The sequence below is a fragment of the Aulonocara stuartgranti genome, assembly GCF_965226115.1.
Source record: "Aulonocara stuartgranti genome assembly, chromosome: 3".
In the NCBI taxonomy this organism is placed as follows: domain Eukaryota; kingdom Metazoa; phylum Chordata; class Actinopteri; order Cichliformes; family Cichlidae; genus Aulonocara; species Aulonocara stuartgranti.
In genome coordinates this window covers 45249696-45273420 of record NC_138941.1, presented here as the reverse complement: position 1 = coordinate 45273420, position 23725 = coordinate 45249696, and the positions used below count along the sequence as shown (strand labels likewise).

At 37.9% G+C, this 23725-nt stretch overlaps 2 protein-coding genes and 1 long non-coding RNA gene across 5 annotated transcripts in view; 1 reads left to right on the top strand and 2 right to left on the bottom strand.

Moving 5' to 3' along the window:
• The window catches only part of LOC309703992, a 444269-nt gene that overhangs the window by 109776 nt on the left and 310768 nt on the right, over positions 1–23725 (top strand). The gene's annotated exons all lie outside the window — the stretch shown is intronic.
• LOC309703967 (E3 ubiquitin-protein ligase TRIM62-like) lies at positions 1166–10400 on the bottom strand. 2 transcript variants are annotated; one of them, XM_082528908.1, is made up of 14 exons: positions 10290–10400; positions 7164–7392; positions 6786–6973; positions 6624–6708; positions 6452–6534; positions 6269–6356; positions 6103–6191; positions 5854–5970; positions 5232–5327; positions 5051–5154; positions 4849–4957; positions 4564–4702; positions 4454–4480; positions 1166–3192 (listed from the first exon to the last, which is right to left on the bottom strand). In XM_082528908.1, the coding sequence occupies exons 2-14, from the start codon at positions 7372–7374 to the stop codon at positions 2648–2650; spliced, it is 1881 nt and encodes a 626-aa protein (XP_082385034.1). In that variant the 5' UTR covers positions 7375–7392; positions 10290–10400; the 3' UTR covers positions 1166–2647. The 2 variants fall into 2 exon arrangements, with proteins under 2 accessions (XP_082385034.1, XP_082385035.1); XM_082528909.1 differs by having other exon boundaries at positions 6624–6705.
• LOC309703969 (uncharacterized protein) lies at positions 14709–23368 on the bottom strand. 2 transcript variants are annotated; one of them, XR_014276094.1, is made up of 12 exons: positions 23244–23368; positions 20987–21205; positions 20800–20891; positions 19917–20136; positions 19609–19700; positions 18405–18500; positions 18204–18307; positions 17955–18063; positions 17663–17804; positions 17555–17581; positions 16260–16996; positions 14709–15877 (listed from the first exon to the last, which is right to left on the bottom strand). XR_014276094.1 is itself a non-coding variant. In XM_082528911.1 (11 exons), the coding sequence occupies exons 2-11, from the start codon at positions 21186–21188 to the stop codon at positions 16452–16454; spliced, it is 1629 nt and encodes a 542-aa protein (XP_082385037.1). In that variant the 5' UTR covers positions 21189–21205; positions 23244–23368; the 3' UTR covers positions 14709–16451. The 2 variants fall into 2 exon arrangements, 1 of the variants encoding a protein (XP_082385037.1); XM_082528911.1 differs by having other exon boundaries at positions 14709–16996.

The window sequence follows — 23725 nt, the reverse complement described above, 5'->3', positions numbered from 1 at the left end:
AGAACTTCTGCAGGAAGCATAATCCTCTTCAATGCCAGGTTGGTAGGCAAACTGAAGTGGATCCAGTGATGAGCTGACCAGGGGCCGAAGCTTATGATCTTTCTGTTCCAGCAGATTTCTCAGCTGTTTTTTAACACTTTGAGCCTGTTTCTCTGTGCACTTTGGCTGGAGTGGGACCCTCTGTCCAGAAGTCCAGTTGCAAAAAATCTGGGAGTGTTCTTTGATGGCAATTTTTTTATTTGAGAGAAACAAATAAATCCTGTTATTTATTTGGCTCAGGCTCCTTGCAAAAATTAAGAACATTTGGTCATCTGTTGACTTCAAGAAAGTGATTTATGCATTTATTTTATCCAAGTTGACTACTGTAATAGTCTTTATTTTGGTATCAGCCAGACTCTGCTCTCCCATCTTGTTCAGAATGCTGCAGCCCGACAGTTTACAGGCACTCTTAAACACAACCATATTTCCCCAATGTTTCTCATTCACATTGGCTTCCAGTATGTTATAGAATTGATTTTAAGAGTTCATTGCTTGTTTTTAAGTCTCTAAATGGACCCTCCTACCACTTTGATTTTTAAACTAAAAATACTCCAAATAGAATTCTTAGGTCAGCTGAAAAGTTTCCTAAACTGGAATAGTCTGCTTCTTCAAATTATTACCTCTCCAAAACTCAGCATTTGTAAACCTCGTCCAGAAACACATCTTTATTCCGTAGCTTTTAATTGTTAATGAGCCTTGTTTTGTTTTTTCTCTGTGTGTTAGTTTTACTTTTACAGCACTTTGGGAGACCTGTGTTGTTGTTAAATGTGCTTATAAATAAACTGATTGATTGACTGAAACTGACCATCATGAGAGTATTTCAAAGAGGACATGAAATATTTCCATCCATTATCCAGAACTCTCTTCTACATAGCACAAAACAACAATGAAGAATGTGTGCATCAAATTCACTAGTGGCATCTAGTGGACAAATAAGAAATGACAGTCTTGATGTCATTTCATTATTATTATTATTATTATTATTATTATTATTAATGATAATAGTTGATATTTTACGTTCTATTTATATTTTCTATTTTTTAAATCTAGTTATTGATTTTAAAGATATCTACTTATCAAATATATTTGTGGTAACACCATGACAAAAAATGCAAAAAAAAAAAAGTTCCTAAATGATAGTCTCTTTAATTTCTGTCCATTTAATGTCATAAATTATATTACATACATCTTTTAAATGGCATACAGCGACTCCTGAAGACCACAATATAAGAAGTCTGAGTAGAAAAAATACAAAATGAAACAAATGGTTGAACAGAAGGAAATAGTTACAAAAAGGATCTGTAAAACAGAGCTACAAAGAGTAAGTAAGAAAACAGTTTGTTGATACAATAAGTGATGGACAATCAGCAAAAACACAACAAACAAGCAGAACTCGTAATCCATTCTTTGGTCAACTATTATAACAAACAGCATTTATAGTTAGAGCTGTGGGAAGGGGGTGCTGTATGTGTTTATACAGCGGTGGAGTGGACCACAGCTGTACACAGCAGAAAAGAATCAGCAGAGTCCAAATGTCACAGGCACAGGGATTTCAAGTATTCCAGTCTTGCAACTCTTAGGACAACAGTCAAGACATATGATGTAAGCTTATTCGCACAAAGTTAACATAACATTTTAAAGTCAACTTTCAACAACAGGGCCCCTGTGGCTTAGTTGCCAGAGCAAGCCATTTGCTAATGGTAAGGTTGGTGGTTTGATCCCTGGCTCCCCGTGTGTCATAGATCCTGAGTCCTGAATAACCCCCCAATCCCCCAAGGCTTGTAGTAAAAGTGAGTAGAAAAGCACATATATACACTTATATTATTTTCTTAAGGATTAATAAAGTATTCTGATTCCAATTCATACATACACCAGTCCATGTACAAGAAAGTCAAGTGCCCTGTTGCATCCAAGGGATTAATTTGAAATGACTTCCTGAAGTTCATCTAGGTGCATGATTTTAATGCTCCAAATAATTGGCTAATAGCTGATTTTGAAAAATGCACCACCTCTAGCTGGTGATCAGTACGTAACATAATTTGATTGTAATATGTCCTAACGTTTTTCTTAAAGAAACAGGAATAGTGTCTAAAGTGTTTCAACACGCCCAGACCTCCTAGTTTCCAGTGTTCTGTTTTTCCCGGGTTAATAATTTTCTGTTATTTCATTGTTCATATTGTTTCTGTAAAATTTATACATTTCCAATGCTGTATGTATGACTTATTTTTTACTTTTCAAATGTTAAAAGTTAGAAAATATAGTACATAAAAAATAAAACTCTAAAATTGATGCCTCAGTCAGAGGATCTTCATTAATGCATGTTATAAGAAAAATGTTGAAATTTGACCGATCAAATGCCCAATGGGCAGGTGAGCAAACTGTTACTGCACACTGAATAGAAAATATGGTACATAAAAACCTGAGTCAGGTGATCTTCGTGCATGTTATAATGAAAAATGTTGAAAAATTAAAAATGTTGAAACTTGGACAATCTTGGAAAATCTAAGAAAACTCATCAGAAAAAACATTAAACTGTTACTGCACACCTGGACACATATATTGCTTACCAGTGATGCATTCACTGCACCAGATCCAGTACATGTGATTACTACTGTTTTTGCACGGCAGTGATAATCAAAGGATTGCTGTTTTTCTCATTTTGTTTCAGATGTGGACTGAAGTACGGGAGGATCTCACCACCGAACGAACACTCAGTAAATGAGTAGATGTGAGACTGAGACGTCACATCGTAAAAGGACACGAGACCTTCCTCATAATCTACAAACACCCCGACTTTCCGAGGTTTCTCTTTAACCGAAAGGCTCACTGGTGGTGTTGCCAGGGCTGCATATTTCTGGTCTTCATAATGTACAGTAGCCCAGTAACCATTGTCAGGACTGATTGAGAGTTTCCCCTTGCGGTTTGCGTCACGTCTCGCCACACCCAGATCCCACCCGGTCTTTTTGCTGACCTCCACCTCCCAGTATGCCCTGCCAGAGGACAGCCTGTTTAGCCCCAGGATACTTCCAAACATATTAAACCTCTGTGGAGAATCAGGATCTTTCGACATCTTTCCACTATCTCTCACTTTTTTCCCATTATCAGAAATTTCAAGGCTTTGGTGTGCGGTCGCCGGGTCCAGCTTCACGTCCACTGCAGTCAAAAGAACACAAGTGATTAAAAAAACAGGACCGTGTGGTGGGTAGAAGTGTGGAAGCATCACAAGAGTTATGGATAAACTACAATAGAAGACTCCCCTTACTTTATTTACTTTTTCTATTAAACATTTCAGCCAAAGCTGACCCAAACATGGTGGTAAGTATTGCTATGGAAACATTAGTAACAACAGGTTTGTCCTCAGTAAGAAATAATATTTGTATATGAAATCTTAAGGAGATGAGATATGAGCATGCATGATACCCTAACCGTTCCCTGAACTTTTTTTCACATCTTCCTCCGGATAAAGCAATAAAGAGAGGTTTCACACTATCGACAAGCAGCTAGGCTAACAAAAGAGCATCAGGGCATTGTGTTCGCCATGCTGACCCCTTGAGGTCTTGTCATCATAACAAGTAAACACTACTTACTTATGTTAGCTAACTCACTATTTAATTTTTTCATTGGTAAATAAACAATATATTAATATTTTTTAGCTAATAACTGTGCTAATTTTCCAATATTTTATTCACATAACTCCTGAAATCTTACAGTACTGAATCACAGTGCATTAATTTTGTTGAGTTTGCTGCTCGCCAAGAGGTGTCAAATATCGTTCACGTGACAAAATTTGAGAGTAATAAAATGTGCCCGAGCTAAACGTGTTCATATCCTTAAAAATAATTATTCATGTTTTTCCATAGACCCTTTTTTCAGGGGGGGAAGTGATTGCAGTTAAGTGAGCAGTTTTAGAAATATATAAGCAGACAAATTACTGTGGGGCAATTTGTTTCCACAGTGACACAGTTACAGTTGAGGAGGAGAAACTTTATGCCCGATGACCAATCATCACCATCAGCTAGATAATGAGTGAAAGTAATCGCTACAGGCAATGTTAAAACTTATCTCTGCCATTTGTTTCTTAAATAACTTTGAAAGAGTACATTAGAAAATTATGTTTTATTTTGGAAATCTACATATTAATTTTGACTGCATCCAACTAAACCTTAACAAGACGAGTTCAATTCTGGCAAACAATAAGAGCTGAAGGCTTTTTTTATTTTGGAATTTGAGAGAATCCTGCTAAATTTCTATAAAGCTTTGGTTTTTATTTTAAAAATTTCACAACTTTTAAAGCTTATTAATTTTCCATTACAAGACCTACTGCTGTTCATCAGTATGTATCTGTATTAAACATCAAAATGCAAAACAATCACATTTTTTCATTTAAATAAGGTTTTCATTTTGAAATACACACCTGCAAATTTTGTAATCCTCCTGAGTTCTGTGGAAACAAACATTTTAGTAAGTGGCAATAAATCAGAAAATACAGATTTTAATATAAGTATAACAAAATGAAGGGCGCACCAATGGATGAGAGTTTTTCCAGTTTGTCGTGAATTTGCTTCATCATGGCTGAAGTCGTAGTTCTCAGTGTGCCAAAGGAGAGTGAAGTGTCAACATTTTTCCAGTCAGTAGATTCATTTAGGCCTGTTAGTGGCGAAACCTGTGTGTGCACACAGTAAACATCAGCATATGACAAGATTAGATTTAATGAGTTTAACGAAACAGAATTTCCAAAGTGCAGAAATGCACTTTTATGCTGAGATGTTAAAAAGACCAAAAGATGGACTTCAGGTCCTCAAAGCTCACCTCCAAGTTTGGGTTTTTGGGTGCTTCAGCAATGGCCTTTTTGAGCACATCAATTTCTCTTTGCAGCTTCTGGATGATATCCTGAGCATCTCCTTTCACTTTCTGTCTCCTAAACAGTATTTAAGAGAGTAAAATGTACAGCTCTATAACAGCACACTGGCAATGTTCAGCTGCTCTCCACTGATAAACTGACAGTACTAACCTCTCCTCCAGAGGCTTGAGGGCTTTCTTTCGAGCATCTTCCACAACTCTGATAGCCTCTGAGAAGAAATGATTGACTTCCAACCATTCGGCATCCAGAGTACCCTGAAAAGAGAGTGGATGTGTTAAAGTAACATCAAAGCAAGAAACCAAACAAATGAAAAATAAATAAACATCCTTACCTTGCAGTCTATTTCCGATGATCTGACTTCAGCCATCTTGAGCTCTCTGATGTGAATTTTCTGCTGCAAATCAGATTTCATCTTTTCCTGTTTTGCCTTGAAAGAGGAAAATGGCTCAGAGTCAAAGGTCTCATGATAGAAGGACACATCCTGGTCAAAAATGACTCCAATGTTTCTCACAGTGTTACTGGAGGCCAAGGTAATGCCATCCAGAGTAAGAATCTGGTTAGATATCATATTTCTAAGATTTTCAGGGCCGAGTAAAATAACCTCAGTTTTATGTGAATTTAGAAGCAGAAATTTAGAGGCCATCCAGGTTTTTTGTGTCTTTGCGATATTTCTGCAGTTTAACTAAATGTGGATACTAGGGAGGTTTAAAGCTAGAGGTGTGGTGGCTTTGACTAAAAGGTGTGCAAACACATGCAGCAGTAGCCTGTAACACTCTGTGAGGCTTTACTTCCACTACTATGAGTGTCTGAACTGGACCTCCAAGCAGTGTTTGTGCTGTTGGCACTTTTTGGAGCATTTTTAGAATTTTTTCAGTTTTAGTGATTGAAAATTCTACTAATTATTACATTGTTACTCAGAACCACTATTTTAACAACTATTAAAACTGCATTACCTTTTGTAGTTTTTTAGTCTTCTTCTCTTTCAGCCTGTCTATCTCCTTTTCTTTTTCTTCGGGGCAGATTGCTGCGTGCTGGGCTGCTTTCCCAGGAAGCTCCAAGAGTTGTACCACCTAAAATATGAAAGCAGTAAGTAATGAAATTAATCTTTATACAGTTTAACTCTTAGCAAAATTGTTTCACATTTATACTAAAACCATATTTTACATGCATCTGAATAACTGTACTTAAGAAATCTGCAGTACCTGCTGTCCACCAGTAGAGAAGTCCAGAGCTCGACGGGCTTTGTCTGAGCTCACGGTGCTTTGATGAGAGCGCTGAGGAGTCTCAAAGACTGCAGAGGAACAAGAGAGTTATTACCAAGCAAAGCTGGCTTGAACTATCATCAGCTGTGAAGATTGTAATGCGTACATGATGTGTCTGTCTCCATCTTTGTGGTTGTGTTGTCTGTGTGATCACTGTGGTTGCTGAAGGTCTGTGACACAGACATGAACACAGACTGTAAAAGGAAAGTAGAAGTGGAGATTCAGTGGGTGTCACTTGACAAGTTGTCCTAACACTTCTTTGATATGTTTGAAAAGAAAATCTGTGTACCTGTGCACCAGAGCCTAAATCAAGCCCCTGATCTTCGCCCATGTTTGAACCTGTTGGCACAGACTGTTGCTGAGTTTCAACCACTGTAACAAAAGAGGATTAATGGTTAAATTAAGCCACCTTGCTTTTTTGGAGTGTTGTCATTATGAACTAACTAAATTAAAATGCATACATGATTTAATTATCTCTACTGCAGAGGCTTGTCTGGCTGGAGAATCGATTTGGGGGATGAAGCTTGATGGCAGAAACATATTCTGCTGGAGAGAACAGATGTGATTATACAGTTCGATGCTAATCTAGTGTAATTTCTCATATTTTGGTGAAAAAGCCATACCTCCTCCTTGACTGAAGGACTGAAAGTTGGTCTGCTGCACTTTTGATGAGATTCTTCTTGATGATTTCTCCAGAGTTGAACTTTGTTCTCTTCCAGTTGATTTTGTGTAGATCTCATCCCTCCCTGGAGATCTCCGAGGTCCTGATCAACTGTGATTCTGGGCCAGCTGTAGTAGCTTGAGTTTGAATCTGTTGTGTTTGTGTGACACATTAAGGAACGATTATTTTAACTCTTCCTGCATATTCTTTGTTTATTTTTTAGTAAATCATTCCTTAACAATGTGAGAATACACTGTAACGAACTGTCAAAGTGACAAATTTATCCTCTGCAGCTGCACAAAGTGTAACTATAGGGTAGCAGTACAATCAGCGCACTCACCAGACTTCACAGAATTCTTGAAAATATCCATAAATGGGTCTGTTAATTTGATCTGAGGACTCAGGATAGTCACTGTAGGAAGGTAACTGAATTGTTCATGTTCAGGGATCCTCATTCCCTTTGGTGTACATCCCATCTTTCCCTGGTGAACTCTGAGGCCCTGGTAACTTGTCGTTTTGGACCAGCCACAGTGGCAAACCTGAAGACTCATTTTGGATGAGTTGAGTATCTGAAGTAGACAGAAAAGGGTGTAAACAACAGGGAAACCAGTAAGAGTTCAATTATTAAAAATACATGCACTGTTTAGAAAATGTGGTTTTAGATTTTAGGAATAATATGAGTAATGTGTGAATTATCAGTGAGGGTAGTTTATCACTAGTTTGCTTCAATAATTGATTTTAATGCTATTCTTTCCAAACAATTTGGTTATTATTGTTTGTCTTCTGCTAATGAAATTAAAAGTCACAGTTTTTTCTTTTCTCATGATCCTAGAGTTTTGAGTTTTGGGGTGTTTTGCAGGTTTTTAATTTATTTATCTGTATTACAGTTCTGTATTGTTGACATTCTGGCTTTTTTATGGTTCACATCTTAGTCCTGTTCTCAGTGTTTGTTGCCTCATGATTAGTTTTGATAGTCCACGTATCAAGAGTGTTTTTTATTCAGTTTTGCTTCCCACTTCCCAGCCCGTTAGTCTGATTCCATTCAGCTGTGTTCCCTGGTGTTTTGCATCTCCCTGATTTCCTAGTATGTAAACAATGTCTGAGTCCTCCTTTGTTCTTTGTCATTTTCTCCCTCAAGGTGTGTTTCCTGTGTGGTTCCAGCTTGTCTTGTTAAAGGCTTGTTGTGTGTTCATAGTTTCTGCTATGGTGTATACTCTACTTTTAGAAGAGTTTTTTTTACTATTAAAAGTGGTGCTTTTCAGGTTAAAAGTAACCTTTCAAGGCATTACTGCATGATGTCCTGATGTCCTTATATCAGAAAGAAATGATGACCATATTGTTTTTGCCCCTCAGTTACCCATCATTTCTCTGTTCCACTTTACAAGACAGACATATAAAATACTAAGACAAATATATTACCCCTTATATATAAAAATACTTTTTTTTAAAAAAGTGAAACTGTCAAAAATTACACCTCGGACTCGCTTGTGTTGCACAGTGATTAGGCGCCCTCTAGTGGCACTGAATGTGCAACAAAAAAACCCACTGATATTACAGTTTTGTGTCTTAGTGTGGAGAGTTCATGTCAGTAAAGATATACATTAAAACTGTCACCATTCCACTGAGATTTTAAAAAACATTATCAAGCTACAACATGTATGTACTTATACATAATATTGAATAATTTAATTCAATTTTTATTTATATATCACAACAACAGTAGCCTCCAGACACTTTATATTGTAAGGTCTACATTATGAGGTACAATAATACATACAGAAATCAATCATATGACCCCTACGAGCAAGCACTTTGGCGACAGTGGGAAGGAAAAACTCCCTTTTAACAGGAAGAAACCTCCCACAGAGCCAGGCTGGGGAAGGGTGGCCATCTGCCTAAATAAAGCATAAATGTGGTGAAATATCGATCCTATACATAACACATAAATGGTAAAGCGTAAATGGTATAGCGCTTTTCTAGTCCCTAAGGACCCCAAAGCCCTTCACACTACATTCAGTTATTCACCCATTCACACACTGGTGATGGCAAGCTACATTGTAGCCACAGCTGCCCTGGGGCGCACTGACAGAGGCGAGGCTGCCGGACACTGGCGCCACCGGGCCCTCTGACCACCACCAGTAGGCAAACATGGGGTTAGTATCTTGCCCAAGGATATTTGGCATGCAGCCAGAAGGCAGCCTGGGATTGAACTACCGACCTTCTGATTAGTGGCTGACCTGCTCTGCCACCTGAGCTACAGCCACATAAATGTAATTAGTGTTTTATTATTTTTAATAAGCATTAAACATTCATTTTAAAACTCATCTCCCTTTCAAACTTTGACCACACATATAACACATAATTATAGGCAAACACTCACGCCCTGACATTTAATCTGTAGCTACTAGAAGGAGTTAAAATGACTCTCCAAGAGTAGTATTTGCATTTCAGGTTGGATTTGTTTATTCCTGTCATGGAAAGAAAAGCAGCCTAGTGGAAAAAAAGCTTAGCACACACCGTGCAACCTGCGGTTTAATTTTATAGCCATGACAGCTTCCTTATCCTGAAAAGATCTGTGTAATTAACAGAAGTTTTGTTGTATAAGTTTGTATGCATGTGCACGGATTCGGCTTATATAGGGTTTTTTTCTGGGATTTCGCGCAACCCAGGAAAAAATAATCAATACATAATGGGCTTGGAGTGACAACATTATGAATGAAATGAGCTTTATTTGGAAGCACCCCCCCCCCTCGACAGGTTGTGTGTGAGACTTCAGCACAGCAGCAGCAGCAAGTAGGCGCACCGAGGGCCCTCGCGCTCAATTTTCGAGTATATCTGTGTGATAGAATTTAGAAAACACATCGGTGCAAATTATAAGTCTGGTGTTTTTGTGTCCGTTGGTTTGTTTTTGTTTCGTGAGCTGGTTATTATACCGCTACACCGAGCCAGAGAATACCTCGCCGCCCCGCCCCTCTCCTTCCTGTGCAGCAAGCAACAGGCGCACCTCGCAAACGGAGGGCGCCCTTACTCGCCACAAATGGGCAATAGAAAACTGACTGGTACCCATGCAAGCACAAAAATGCGTTGGCAGCATTGGTGCCAGCAACTATTTTTGCCGATGCCCATAATCCCGCCCCCACCATGTCGCCTATATCAAAACCCCCAACTGTATAACGTTGTGTGCTGCACTCTACAAACTACGAGTTAACTAACAACTTTTTAGATTTTATTTCACATGCAAGATGACGTCACAGCATCTACACAAAATAAAATACATATAAAACATATATATAATACTTATAGTATTATACAAAGGAGTAATGATTTAATATAATCTGATTCTTCTACAAACAAGGCTTTCATTCATGCAGGCACGAGAGTGAGTGGGTCAGTGAGACTGTCGTGTTATTTTATCATGAAGCATTTCAAAAAGTTCAAAGTAACACCAAAGTGCAGAGCAGCCTACCTGCGCTCCTGCGTATCTCGATGCTCCTCTGTGAGATCTGCTGCTTTCTCCACACTCTGCTCCTCTCTAATAAAGATTCAGCAGTTTCAGTTTCCTTTCGGCAAAATCAATCCCGAAACTGTGAGGAGTTGCGACATATCACTGCGAAATACTTGGTTACTGAAAACGTCATGGAAAAGAAATAAACAAATAAACGTCATGAGGAAAAAAAGGGAACAACGTTCATTCATTCTTTAAGAAAAACGAGAGAGAGAAAAAAACCCAAATACAAACAGTTGACATATAGATGCTAAAATCTATTTTTGATACCTAAAGTGTAAAAGTGGAGGTGTTTGTCACACAGGTGGGGCTTTGTGTGCAAAGGACACTCCTCATTTAGCACGCAGGTCATTTAAAAAAATGTTTTTTTAAGCTAAACACATAAAAGTGTCATATCCTCCTCACTGGACAATAAAGAAGAGAGAGGCAGAGAGATAGATGAGTTTATTTATTTTCCATTTCCAGCATGAAGCAAAAGCAATATGTGACAGCAGACTGGGACTGAATGATTTACCATTGACACCCGGGTAGAACCCCTGCACCTGCTTCAAACATGGCACTTAAAGAAAAAATATAATAAAAACAAATGCACATATACACAAACCAGTTCACAAAAAATACCACACCCATGTATACTGATGGCTAGCAGTGGCACCATCTTCTTCAACATGCAAACTGAGATAGGGGTGAAGTTCCCCAGTAAACAAACACTCTTTGGTTTGTAGAATGACACAAAACCTTCCTCGTAACTCAAAAAAACTCCAACGTTTGTGAGGTTTTTCTTTGGGCAAAGGAAGCAGATGGTTCTGTGAGGACTGTGCAGACTTTGTCATCTTTGTGCGAATCATTTTGGGGGTTTTGTGAGAGGTTCTCCTTATGGCTTGTGCTTGCTTTTATTACACCCAGATGCTTGTGTTGCTAACCTCCACCTCCCAGTAAGGTTTCCCAAGGATTTTCCAGTAAGATTTCCCCTTGCCTCTTGTTTTTGTACAGAGAAAGTGATCAGGCTTTTTCTTCATCTCCTGACACCAGCTGAACTCTTTCCTTGTGTTGGTCATTGCTGTGCAGGAAAAACAAAGTATGTGATCACAGGTGAAATAAGGGATTGTTTTCCCAGTGCAGGTTTAGAGTGTTTCATTTTGTGATAGCCATTGATCCATTTTTCAAATAATCTCTAAGGATCTGACTTTTTAAGAAAGACACAAATATCTCTGCTTATTATTTGGCTAACAGCTTAAAATAGACATAGCATTTTATAATAAGTTAACAGCATTCCCACAAAGCACCCCTGCACACCAGCATTGCACTTAAATTATACTTTAATTAAGATATAATTATGATTTAATCACAAAAATATGACTGGCTCAGCATTACATGAATCAAATTTTTAAACTGATGTTGGAGTGAGAACATTGTTACAGGGAAAATGTGTCTGTCTGCAGATATTAACTAAACATCTGTATGTAGTACGAAATGGACATAATAATAATAAATATGCTAAAGTGAAAATAAACTTAACTGAAACTCAATACTCTTACAAACTAAATAGTTCCCAGAAATAAAAAGAATTAAGTAAAGCTTATTTAAGATGACTATGTTTGGACAACTTATTCATTGCACGTATACAGTACTAAGAACAACTTGATGTTTCTGACTGTACAATACTAATTGTTTACTGACTGACAAACATTTTAAGTTCCACTAAATTAAAGAACAATTTGTGGTCATTTTTTAATCACATTTCTTTATTATCCTTGAAATTTCTAGTACAATACTTAAATTAATATAACACTGTATGCAAATAAAAAATAATTAACACCACTTCTTGTAATGGTGTTAAAATCAGCCCAACTTTTATTTTCAAATCCAAAACGTACATCAGCCAACATGCTAGACGTTGTTCTGCTGAAAAACAAACAACATTGCCACTATTGTTATAATCTTACAATGAAACAAAGTCTCAGATTTAATTTCTGTAAAACTAAGTTTAGGCTTTCTACAACTTTGTTTTTCTAGTTACATTACTTATATTTTCAAAATAAAATGTAATTATTGTGTAGCCGCAGGTGCTTGTTTCCAGTCCAGGCATTACTGCCTGAATGACTGTCATGGATTTAGGTGATCCAAACGTAAGTGGAACACAAATGGGACAAATACGACATAGTGAGACAAAGGAGGAAGAAAACTATATACACTGCACACAGGACAGGGACTACCAAAATAAAACAGGACACATGAGACATAGACTGAAACGTGGACTTGACACTGTGACTGGGTAAGAACAGACATGAGAACACAACTAACTTGACATGACTCATGGAACACAGAGGAGGCACAGTTACAAAGCCTCAAGACTAGAAACTAACAAATATAACAGGGGAGAATTAAGGAAAATAGAAATACAAATAACAATGCCAAGAACAATGCTAAATCAAAAAATTATTCAAAAACAGAAACACATAAACACTGGGTCCCCAGACTCAGAGCAATGAAAAATTTGATCTGTGTTAGCTACAATAGGATTATCACTTGCCCCTGCATACACTTCAAAAATTTTATAGAGCCCATAAGCCAATGCTTCCTTCTCCACTATCGAGTAGTGTGGACCACAGAAGCCACCACAGGCCTACAGGACTGTTTTGACAACACGGTTTGGGGTATATTTGCAGAAGGAACAGAATTGTACTCTCATACTCTCATACATACTGAGAGTGTAACAACAACAAAGACTGTTAAAGTGTTCTCATCACCATCTTCAACCTCTCACTGCTACAGTCTATTATACCATCCCGCTTTAAGTCAGCCACTCCAGTGCCCAAGAAGAACATGGTGAGCTGCCTGAATGACTATCGCCCAGTTGCATAAATGCTTTGAGAAACTTATCGGCGGCCTAACTCCCAGCAAATGGGTGATAGAAAACATGAGTACGAGCAATTTTTTTTACATTTTGTTTTGCCGATGCCCGTGACACCCCCCACAACGATGCCGCCTCAGGCAACCGCCCGTGTCGCCCGTATCAAAAAACGCTACTGCCTGCATCTGAGCACAGCCAGTAACCTTTTAACAAGTCAAATTTACTGACAAATTTTGCTGAGACTATCCCGTCCACACAGTCATTGACACGTGACAATGGAAAGAATCCATCTTTGTGACCTGGTTAACTTTACGACAATCGGTGCAGGGTTGAAAGGTCAGATCTGGTTTTTGTACAAGTAAGCATGGGGATGATCAATTTGAACATGAAGCAATATTATCAACATGTACTTCACTTCAGACTTCAGTTGATCCTGTTTTTCCAGTGAAGTGTGATAGAAACGCTGCCAAACATTCCTCCCCAGTTTCAACCCTCCCACTAACCAACCCCTCTGAAAGAGCTGCCACAACAATTGATGTCACATCCTCTGCACCACATACAGGAACATGGTAGAGATTTAACAGGTTTACATTAAAAAGTTGTGATTTCCTTCTGCGTTCAAGAGTAGCAACCAGATAATTTTGATCTGACACCTGCTGCAGTACAGAATATGGACAAGTTAATATCAGGAAGCAGTACCAACACTTTGTCCCCTGAACTAAACTCAAGTGTTTCAGCTCTACAGTAAAACTGATTTTTCATCTGTGTTCAGTTGAACTTTTGCCTGTTTTACAGCTTCATACAACCTCCTTCTAAAGCCATTAACATAGTCTGCCAGATTTACAGGAGGTGGGAGGGTCTTCCAGTCATCCTGTAAAACTGCTCCTGGACCCTGAACAGTGTGAACAAAAACCAATTCATATGGGCTGAACCCAGTACTACCTTGGGTGACTTCTCTTGCTGCTAGCATGAGCCACGGCAGTCTCTCCTCCCAGTCAGGATCCAGTTCTGTATAATAAGCATGCAACAAGAACCTCAGGGTTTGATGGAATCTTTCAATAGCTCCCTGCCTTTGTGGATGGTTCTGAGGAGAACCTGCTACACGATAATAGAGGACCAGGTGAATGGGAACTGTTTGATGAGAATCACAGGTCAGAATGAAGCTTATAATGGTTCAAGAAGCCTTATTCTAGTCACATCTGATCAAGCAAGATATCTAAAAAAAATAACTATGAGAAAATTAGGTGAGTGTTTGTGACAGAAACAAATAAAAGTGCAGTAAAGTCAGAAGTGAATCGTGTAAAGATAAACTGTGGTTATTGGGACACATTTCAACTCAAAGGAGATAAAAGCAGCATCACCCTGTTGTTACTGCCACATTCACCTAAATGACAAATAAATAATAATATCAATTATTATTATTAGTAGTAGTATTAATAATAATAATAATAATAATAATAATACATTATATGTATATGCCACAAATTTATTTGTGGTAACATCATGACAAAAAAATGCAAAACAAATGTTCCTAAATGACAATTTTATTCATTTCTGTACATCTGATGTCATAAAATATATTACACACATCTATTAAATGGCATATAGTGACTCCTGAAGACCACAATGTAAGAAGTCTGACAAGCAAAACTACAAAATGAAACAAATGATTGAGCAGATTGAAATAGTTACAAAAAGGATCTGTAAAACAGAGCTACAAAGAGTAAGTAAGTAAGCATTTTGTTGACACAGTAAGTGATGGACAATCAGCCAAACACAACACGAAGAACTCGTGATCCATCCTTTGTTATACAATTAAAACAAACAGCATTTATAGTCAGAGCCGTGGGAAGAGAGTGCTGAGGTGTCTGTGTGTGCATGTTTAGACACCTTTTTAGCACATGAAATTGGCATGATGCTGTACTTGTGGGGACCAACAGATCACTCAAGGGGTCAAAATGCCCAAAGCACCTAGGATTTGGTATTAATTTTTCGTGGTTATAAATAATTTTTGATTTTTTTATATGAAAATGAGTATGTGTGCATGTATGGTGGTGGAAGGGATCACAGCTGTACACAGCAGAGTCCAAATGTCACAGGCACACAGAGATTTCAAGTACTCAAGTCTTGCAACTCTTAAGAAAGCAGACATTTGATATAACCCTAAATGCACAAAGTTAACTTAACATTTTAGAGGCCCCTGTGGCTTAGTTGGTAAGCCAGGCCATCTGCTATTGGCATAGTTTGTGGTTTGATCCCTGGCTCCCCTGTGTGTCACAGATCCTGAGTCCTGAGTTACCCCCAGTACCCCAAGGCTTGTAGTGAGAAAGCAATCTGCTCAAAGTGAGTAGAAAAGCACATACACACACTTATATTATTTACTAAAGGATTCAGATTCATACATACACCAGTCCACGTACAACAAAGTCAAGTGTCCTGTTGCATTCAAGGGATTCATATCAAAATTACTTATTATTGTTACCTTTATCTAGGTGCATGATTTTAATGCTGCAAACGTGACATAGCACTCAGAGGTTTAGGCTACAAATGTCCAAATAAGGGGCAGTGAAAAAATTGGTCAAAGTGTTTAAAATGTCTGTGAAGACATTTATCCGAGACACGTGAGTGAGTGAAGGAGACCAACAGTGGGATAATCCAAGAGCTTTCAGAGGAAGTTCCTCAGTCTGCTGGTTGTCTGCAATTTGTTTTATAAGGGATTAGAAGATAAATAAAACAAAACTTTAAAAAATAGTGTTTTCATGCTACTGTGATAGGAATTGGCTAATAGCTGATTTTGAAAAATCTACCAGCTCCAGTTACTGGTGATCAGTACGTAACATCATTTGATCATAATATGTCCTAATGTTTTTTCTTAAAGAAACAGGAATAGTGTCTAAAGTGTTTTAACAGCTTTATCTTTAGAAGAGATTTTGTCATTTCTGTCTTTTGCAAAAGGTGTTTCAACACGCATGCTAACAATTGTTTCTGTAAATTCATACATTTGCACTGCTGTATGTAAGACTTAGTTTTTACTTTTCAAATGAAAATAAAAGTGAGAAAATATAGTACATAAAAACCTGAGTCAGGAGATCTTCATCCATGCATGTTATAATGAATAATGTTGAAAATTGGGCAAGCAAATGCCTGGTAGAGAGGTAAGAAAACTCTGTTTAAACACAGAAAAAACATTAAACTGTTACTGCACACCTGGACACATATATTGCTTATCAGTGATGCATTCACTGCACCAGATCCAGTGCATGTGATTACTACTGTTTTTGCACAGTAGAGATAATCAAAGGATCGCTGTTTTTCTCATTTTGTTTCAGATGTGGACTGAAGTACGGGAGGATCTCACCACCGAACGAACACTCAGTAAATGAGTAGATGTGAGACTGAGATGTCACATCGTAAAAGGACACAAGACCTTCCTCATAATCTACAAACACCCCGACTTTCCGAGGTTTCCTTTTAGGTGACAGGCTCCCTGGTGGTGTTGTTAGGGCTGCATATTTCTGATCTTCATAATGTACAACAACCCAGTAACCATTGTCAGGACTGATTGAGAGTTTCCCCTTGCGGTTTGCGTCACGTCTCGCCACACCCAGATCCCACCCGGGCTTATTCCTGACCTCCACCTCCCAGTATGCCCTGCCAGAGGACAGCCTGTTGAGCCCCAGGACACTTCCAAATACATCAAACCTCTGCAGAGAGTCAGGATCTGTCGACATATTTCCACTATCTTTCACTTTTTTCCCATTATCAGAAATTTCAAGTCTTTGGTGTGCGGTGGTGGGGTCCAGCTTCACGTCCACTGCGGTCAAAAGAACACACGTGATTAAAAAGATGATTTAATTGTTACAGTACGACCAGAAAGAGATCATCAACAGAAAAAATATAACTCATGTCATACAGTTTCAACATCTCACCAGCTACTTGTATTAACTGGATAAAAAGATAACAAGTGAGAAAATATTAAAATTGGTTATCTTAAAATGATCTTTGCCATTGTTTTCTAAATGACCTTTGAATATTACATAAGAAAATTAGATTTTAGTTTAGTAAACTACATTTAAATGCCGGAGTTTAAAGAATCTAAATACCTATACTGTAAGTATCATGGGGATTTTATTTTGAAATCAGTTATAACTTAGGTCAAACATGATAATTTCCCAAAGGATTTTTTCCAATAAGAAACTGAGGATCCATCCTTTCAACATTTGAGCCGCACCTGTTTCCTTCTGTTAGTCAATGTCAACATCTGGGACTTGTCTGTTGTCCATCAGTGTGTCTTGTATGTATTTACAATGAAAATGTGGAACAATTGCCATTTCTTTCTATTTTAATACTGTTCTTAATTTGACATACACACCTGCAAATGTAGGAATCCTCTTGAATTCTGTGGAAGTAGAAATCTGAGTAAGATGCAGTATATCAAGTATAGATTTTAATACTAGTCATGATGAATCAAAAGACTCACCGATGGGTGAGAGTTTATCCAGTTCCTTGTGAATTTGCTTCATCATGGTTGAAGTCGTAGCTCTCAGTGTGCCGAAGGACAGTGAAGTGTCAACATGTACGTTTTTCCAGTTAGAGTCATTCAGGCCTGTTAGAGGAGAAACCTGTATATGTGTACAGACATCATTAAATGTAATGATTTTAAATGAAGCAGAACTGACACAGAATAGAAATTAAATGTTTCCTCTTTTAAGTGCTTTTATGCTCCAGTATTCAAAAGACCAGAAGATGGACTTCAGGACCTTGTGGCTCACCTCCAAGTCTGGGTTTTTGATTGACTCATCAATGGCCTTTTTGAGCACATCAATTTCTCTCTGAAGCTTCTGGAGGAGATCCTGAGTGTCTCTTTTTACTTTCCGTCTCCTAGAGTGTGCACAAGAGAGCCTATTTTATTCAAATGTACTGCACCATAGCAACACAAAGGATCTCCGTGGTGATGTTAAGCTGTTCCTCACTGATGAACTGAGAGACTAACTGCAACATCATAATCTCACAGGACCAACCTTTCCTCCAGAGGCTGAATGGCTTGCTGCCGAGCATCCTCCACAACTTTTATTATGTCTGAGAAGAAATCGTTGACTTCCAGCCACTCTGCATCCAAACTAGCCTGAAAGCCGTCAAACAGAGTGGAGGGTTTAGAGCAAAGATATTAAAGCAAACAAAACAACAAAACAAAAAAGTCAAACATATGTTACAGTCTTTACCTTGCAGTCTGTTACTGATGATCTGACTTCTGCCATTTTGTGCTCTCTGATATGAATTTGTTGCTGTAAATGAGCTTTCAGTTTTTCTTGTTTAGCCTTGAAAGAGGACAAAGGACACGTATAATATTTACAAGTTATAATGAGATTAAAAAAAAAGAGTCGACTGTTATGCTGAGATTTGCTGGCACGAGAGTTTTGTGTTTTTCAGGTTTGCGAGCATTTTTTTTTTTTTGCCTGTATTTGTATAGCGCTTTTAAAAGAGTTCCTGCTTTGAGCTTGTACCAGAGATGATAGCACACATGAAGCATGTCACTGGACACTGCAAATGTTAATGTAATGGTGGATAAACAATCCAATTATTAATCAACCTGGAGAACTGATTAATATTGGGCTGGAAAATGAATTCTCATAAACAGCAGTTCCTCTAGTGGCCACTGGAGGATGGCTCCGAAAGGGATTCAGTCCCAACAGACAGACTCTAGTGTCAAAATGTCAGGCTAAATAGGATTAAAATACATGTTTAAAACCAGGTACAAAAAGTTTTACTGTCAAAAAATTGGCTATATGATCTATCTATGTGGATATTAATAAAGGCCTAAAGTTAGGGGTGTGGTGGCTTTGACTGAGCTGTATGCAAACACAGAGCTTTCTGTTTAAGACTGATTGCTGCTTACTGAGCTGTGAGCTGTGCCAACCATAAGCTACAACAAGAGCAACAGAGCGCAAGCGTCAACTTTGACCTTACGCTCAAACAAAGAAGGTCAAGGTAAAATGCTTAGTCATCCTAGGTGCTCATGTCCTCCAAGGCCTATTGTAGTGAAGTTCTGTTCACCAAAATGAAATCGGCTGGAGTTGTTATTGGTATCAAACATCACACAAAATTTGAAAATGATATTGAAAACTAACATCTTCCTAAGAAACAGAAAGACAGGCAGACAAACAAACAAATGGAACTCGTTACATTCTCTTTACCTTTGGAGGAAGAATGAAACTAATGTTTATGTAGTTTTACTTTGAAGTCAGCAATGAATCTGTTGAACGATGCAGCCAAAGGCCTGTTAAATTCTTAGCAAATGAGCAAAATGATGCCTTTGGCCACCTTGTGCTCTTTATGAGGAGATTTATTTTGGCTTCATAATGTATACTTCAGTATGGGTCCATTTTACATGCATCTGAATGGTCGTCCTTAAGAAATATGCAGTACCTGCTGTCCACCAATAGAAAAGTCCAGAACTCGGCGAGCTCTGGAATCTTCAAGTTCAGTAGTTAGACGAGAGCGATGTGGAGTCTCAAAGACTGTAGAGAAAGAAGACTGTCACTGTAAACTGTTCTATGCCTGTTATCAGTTATGAATGGTTTAAGCGTGATGTTGGGGTCACTATACTGCTAAAATACATAAAATGCTGAAATACATCAACGGTTACTGTAAACTGGGATGATAACAGCAGTTTTAGTGAGGACATTTTTCCTGGTCCTGCATCAGCACAAATGCTGTACCATCGGTGCACTCACCAGAACTCTTTAAGTCATCCACAAAAGGCTCTTCTATTTTGATTTGAGGTTCATTGTAGCTCGGTTTATGGGAGAACCTGGATTGTTCGCTTTGAGGGATCCTCATTCCCTTTGGCGTGCATCCCATCATTCCCTGGTGAACTCTCAAGCCATGGTAAGTTGTATATTTGGTCCAACCGCAGTGGCAAACCTGTTTGTTCATGTTGGATAAGTTGGGTGTCTGCAACAGAATATTATCAACATATTTGTCAGTGAAGCAAAAATGAGTGGTGTATGATTTAAGGATGTAGTTCGTGTCTAATTTAGTTTAACAACATCCTTAACTCTATGTCTATCTTTCCCTAAATTTCACCACACCTCTGGACTCCTCTGGTAAGCAGTTTCTATTTCATCTGTTTCTTTTCATTTTTGTAGGCAGGCGATCAATAAAACTTAAATTAACAGCTTTATCATTTCTATTTATTTTTTGTGACCATAGTAGTCGTGGTATAGACTGCATACTGGCTGTATTTAAAACCGTCAGAAAAGTAAGTGTTGTTCCAAATTATTTGAAGTATTGTGCTTATATTAACATTTTGAACCAAACTCAGAATGTGATACTAATGGTACAGTAGTTGAATGGGTTTAATAAGGGTTTCAGGTTACATACTCTTTACCTTTGGAGGAAGAATAAAACTAATGTTTATATAGTTTTACTTTGAAATCAGGAATTAATCTGTAATGCAGGCAAAAGGCCTGTAAATTCTTAGCAAACTGGCAAAGTGATGTTTTCGGCCACCTTGTGCTCTTTATGAGGAGCTTTATTTTGGCTTGATAATGTATACTTCTGTGTAAGTCCATTTTACATGCATCTGAATTGTCGTCCTTAAGAAATATGCAGTACCTGCTGTCCACCGATAGAAGATTGCAGAAAATTACGAGCTCTCAAATCTTCAAGTTCAGTAGTTTGACGAGAGCGCTGTGGAGTCTCAAAGACTGTAGAGAAAGAAGACAGGCACTGTAAACTGGGATGATAACAGAAGTTTTAGTGAGAATATTTCTCCTGGTCCTACATCAGCACAAACACTCACCAGAACTCTTGAAGTAATCCACAAAAGGCTCTTCTATTTTGATTTGAGATTCATTGTAGCTCGGTTTATGGGAGAACCTGGATTGTTCACTTTGAGGGATCCTCATTCCCTTTGGCGTGCATCCCTTCATTCCCTGGTGAACTCTCAAGCCGTGGTAAGTTGTATGTTTGGTCCAACCGCAGTGGCAAACCTGTTTGTTCATGTTGATAAGTTGGGTGTCTGTAAAAAAATTTTGTCAACATATTTGTGAGTAAAGCAAAAATGAGCGGTGTATGATTTAATCATGTCTAATTTACTTTAACATCCTTAACTCTATGTCTATCTTTCCCTAAATTTCACCACACCTCTACATCCTCTGGCAAGAAGTTTTTCTTTCATCTGTTTTCTCATTACTGTTTCTCTTCATTCTAATAGCCAGGTGATTAATAAAACTTAAATTGAGAGCTTTATCATTTTTATTTTTATTTTGCGTGTGACCATATAGTTGTGGTGCAGACTGCATACTGGCTGTGTTTACAACTTTCGGAAATGTAAGTATTCTTCCAGATTATTTCAAGTATTGTGCTTTTCTTAACATTAGGAACCAAACTACTTGTACAGTAGTTTAATGGGTTTAATGCGGGTTTCAGGTTAAAAATAGCTTTTTCGGTTCAATGCTGTCATAGTTACTAACACAGATGTCCTTATATCAGAAATACATATCCATATGAGATTAATGAGATATTTATTTATTTCTCTAGCCAAATGAAAACAGGAAGTTAAAGAGTTCTGTCACAGTAAGATTACATTGTGATTACATCAAGAGTGACCAGGGCTTAAGATTAAACAACATGCAACATGATTGACCTAACATGTCTGTGACCTCCTGACCCAGTATGAACCTTCCAGATCCCTCAGGTCATCTGGATCTGGTCTTTTATCAGTTCCCAGAGTCAGAACCAGACACGGAGAAGCTGCATTCAGCTTTTATGCTCCTTATATCTGGAACAAACTCCTAGAAAGCCTCAGATCAGCTGAAACACTCAGTTTATTTAAATCCAGGTTGAAGACTCACCTGTTCTCAGCTGCATTTGAATAAAGCACCAAATCCACACTTTTAAGCTTAAATTTCAAAACTTACATTTTAACTACTGATTTTATCTATTTGTGATTTTATCTGTTTTGATTTTATATACTGTTTTGTTTGTTTGTTTGTTAATTAGTTAGTTAGTTTGTTTGCTTGTTTTAATCAATTTTAAATCATGCTTTTTATTTGTTTTTGTTTCTTATGGCTCTGTAAAGCAGACCTTGTTGTTGAATTGTGCTATACAAATAAACTTGCCTTGCCTTGCCTTACTGTGGGAGGAAATACCCACCCAGGCACAGGGAGAACATGCAAACGCCACACTGTCCCCAGCCTGAATTCAAATCTAAGACCCTTATACAGTGCGACAAAAGTACTATTCAGTGGTTCATGTGTAACAGTGACTGTTACACATGAACCGTTTGGAGTTGTGTTGCATAAGTTTGTGTCTAATCCCAATCAACTTGGTGTAGGAGAAAAAATGAATGTTTATGTGTGGTTATAGTGTACATGATGTTTAGTCAAATATAAATGTACAAAGACATGGGTCGTGTACATAACACGGGGATCTACATAAATGCAATTAGTAACAATAAAACGAAATTAGTTTTATTGATGCAGGTCACCATAAAACATGAATTTATGGTTATATCATGTCTCTTTATATAAACCCATACATAAATCTACCTTTCAGTGTTTGACTATGCGTGAAGAAGGGGGAAGTGACATTTTCCTTTGCACAGCACAAACACTCACACCATGTCTGCTCTGGACTAGAAGGAGTTAAAATGACTCTCCAAGAGCAGTATTTGTATTTCAGGTTGGATTTGTTTATTCCTGCCATGGAAAGAAAAGCAGCCTAGTGGAAAAAAGTAGTTTGAGCACACACCCCGCAGGTTGTAACAGCTTCCTTATCTTCAAACGATCGACGTGTAATTAACTGGAGTTTGTGTCTATATAACGTTGTGTGCTGCACTCTGCAAACTACCAGTTAACGATCAACTTGTTAGATTTTAATTCACACACAAGATGACTTCACAACATCTACACAAAATAAAATTCATATAATATATTTTAAAATGATCTGATTCTCCTTCACTCATGCAGGCACGAGAGGGAGTGTTAGTGAGATTGTCAGGTTATTTTGTCATGAGACTTTTCAAAAAGTAAACACCAAAGTGCTGAGCAGCCTACCTGCTCCTTCGTATCTCGCAATGTCTCGATCCTCGGCTGTGCGATCTGCTGCTGTCTCCAAACTTTGCTCCTCTCTGGTTCAGTTTCAGTTTCGTTTTTTTCCATATTAATCCCGAAACCAGCCCTTTAAATTCAACTGTAAGGAGTTGCGACACGTCACTACGAAATACTCGGTTACTGGAAACGTCATGGAAGAGAAACAAACACACAAACGTCATGAGGAAAAAAAGGGGAAAAAAAGAAAGAATAACGAGAGAAAACAAATACAAACACAGCTGACATCTTCCTGATCCTGATATTTTGAATATTTTTAACTGATATTTTTTATAACAGTATTTAACGTAGCTTACAACAGTAGCACAATACATATTAAAACAAGCTTCCGATAAAAGCCGTTTAATGTGGAAGACAGGCAGTCAAGGTGAAATTATAATGAGTTTAATCAGTTAATTAGTTTTTTATGCCGACACTTTTTTTCGTGG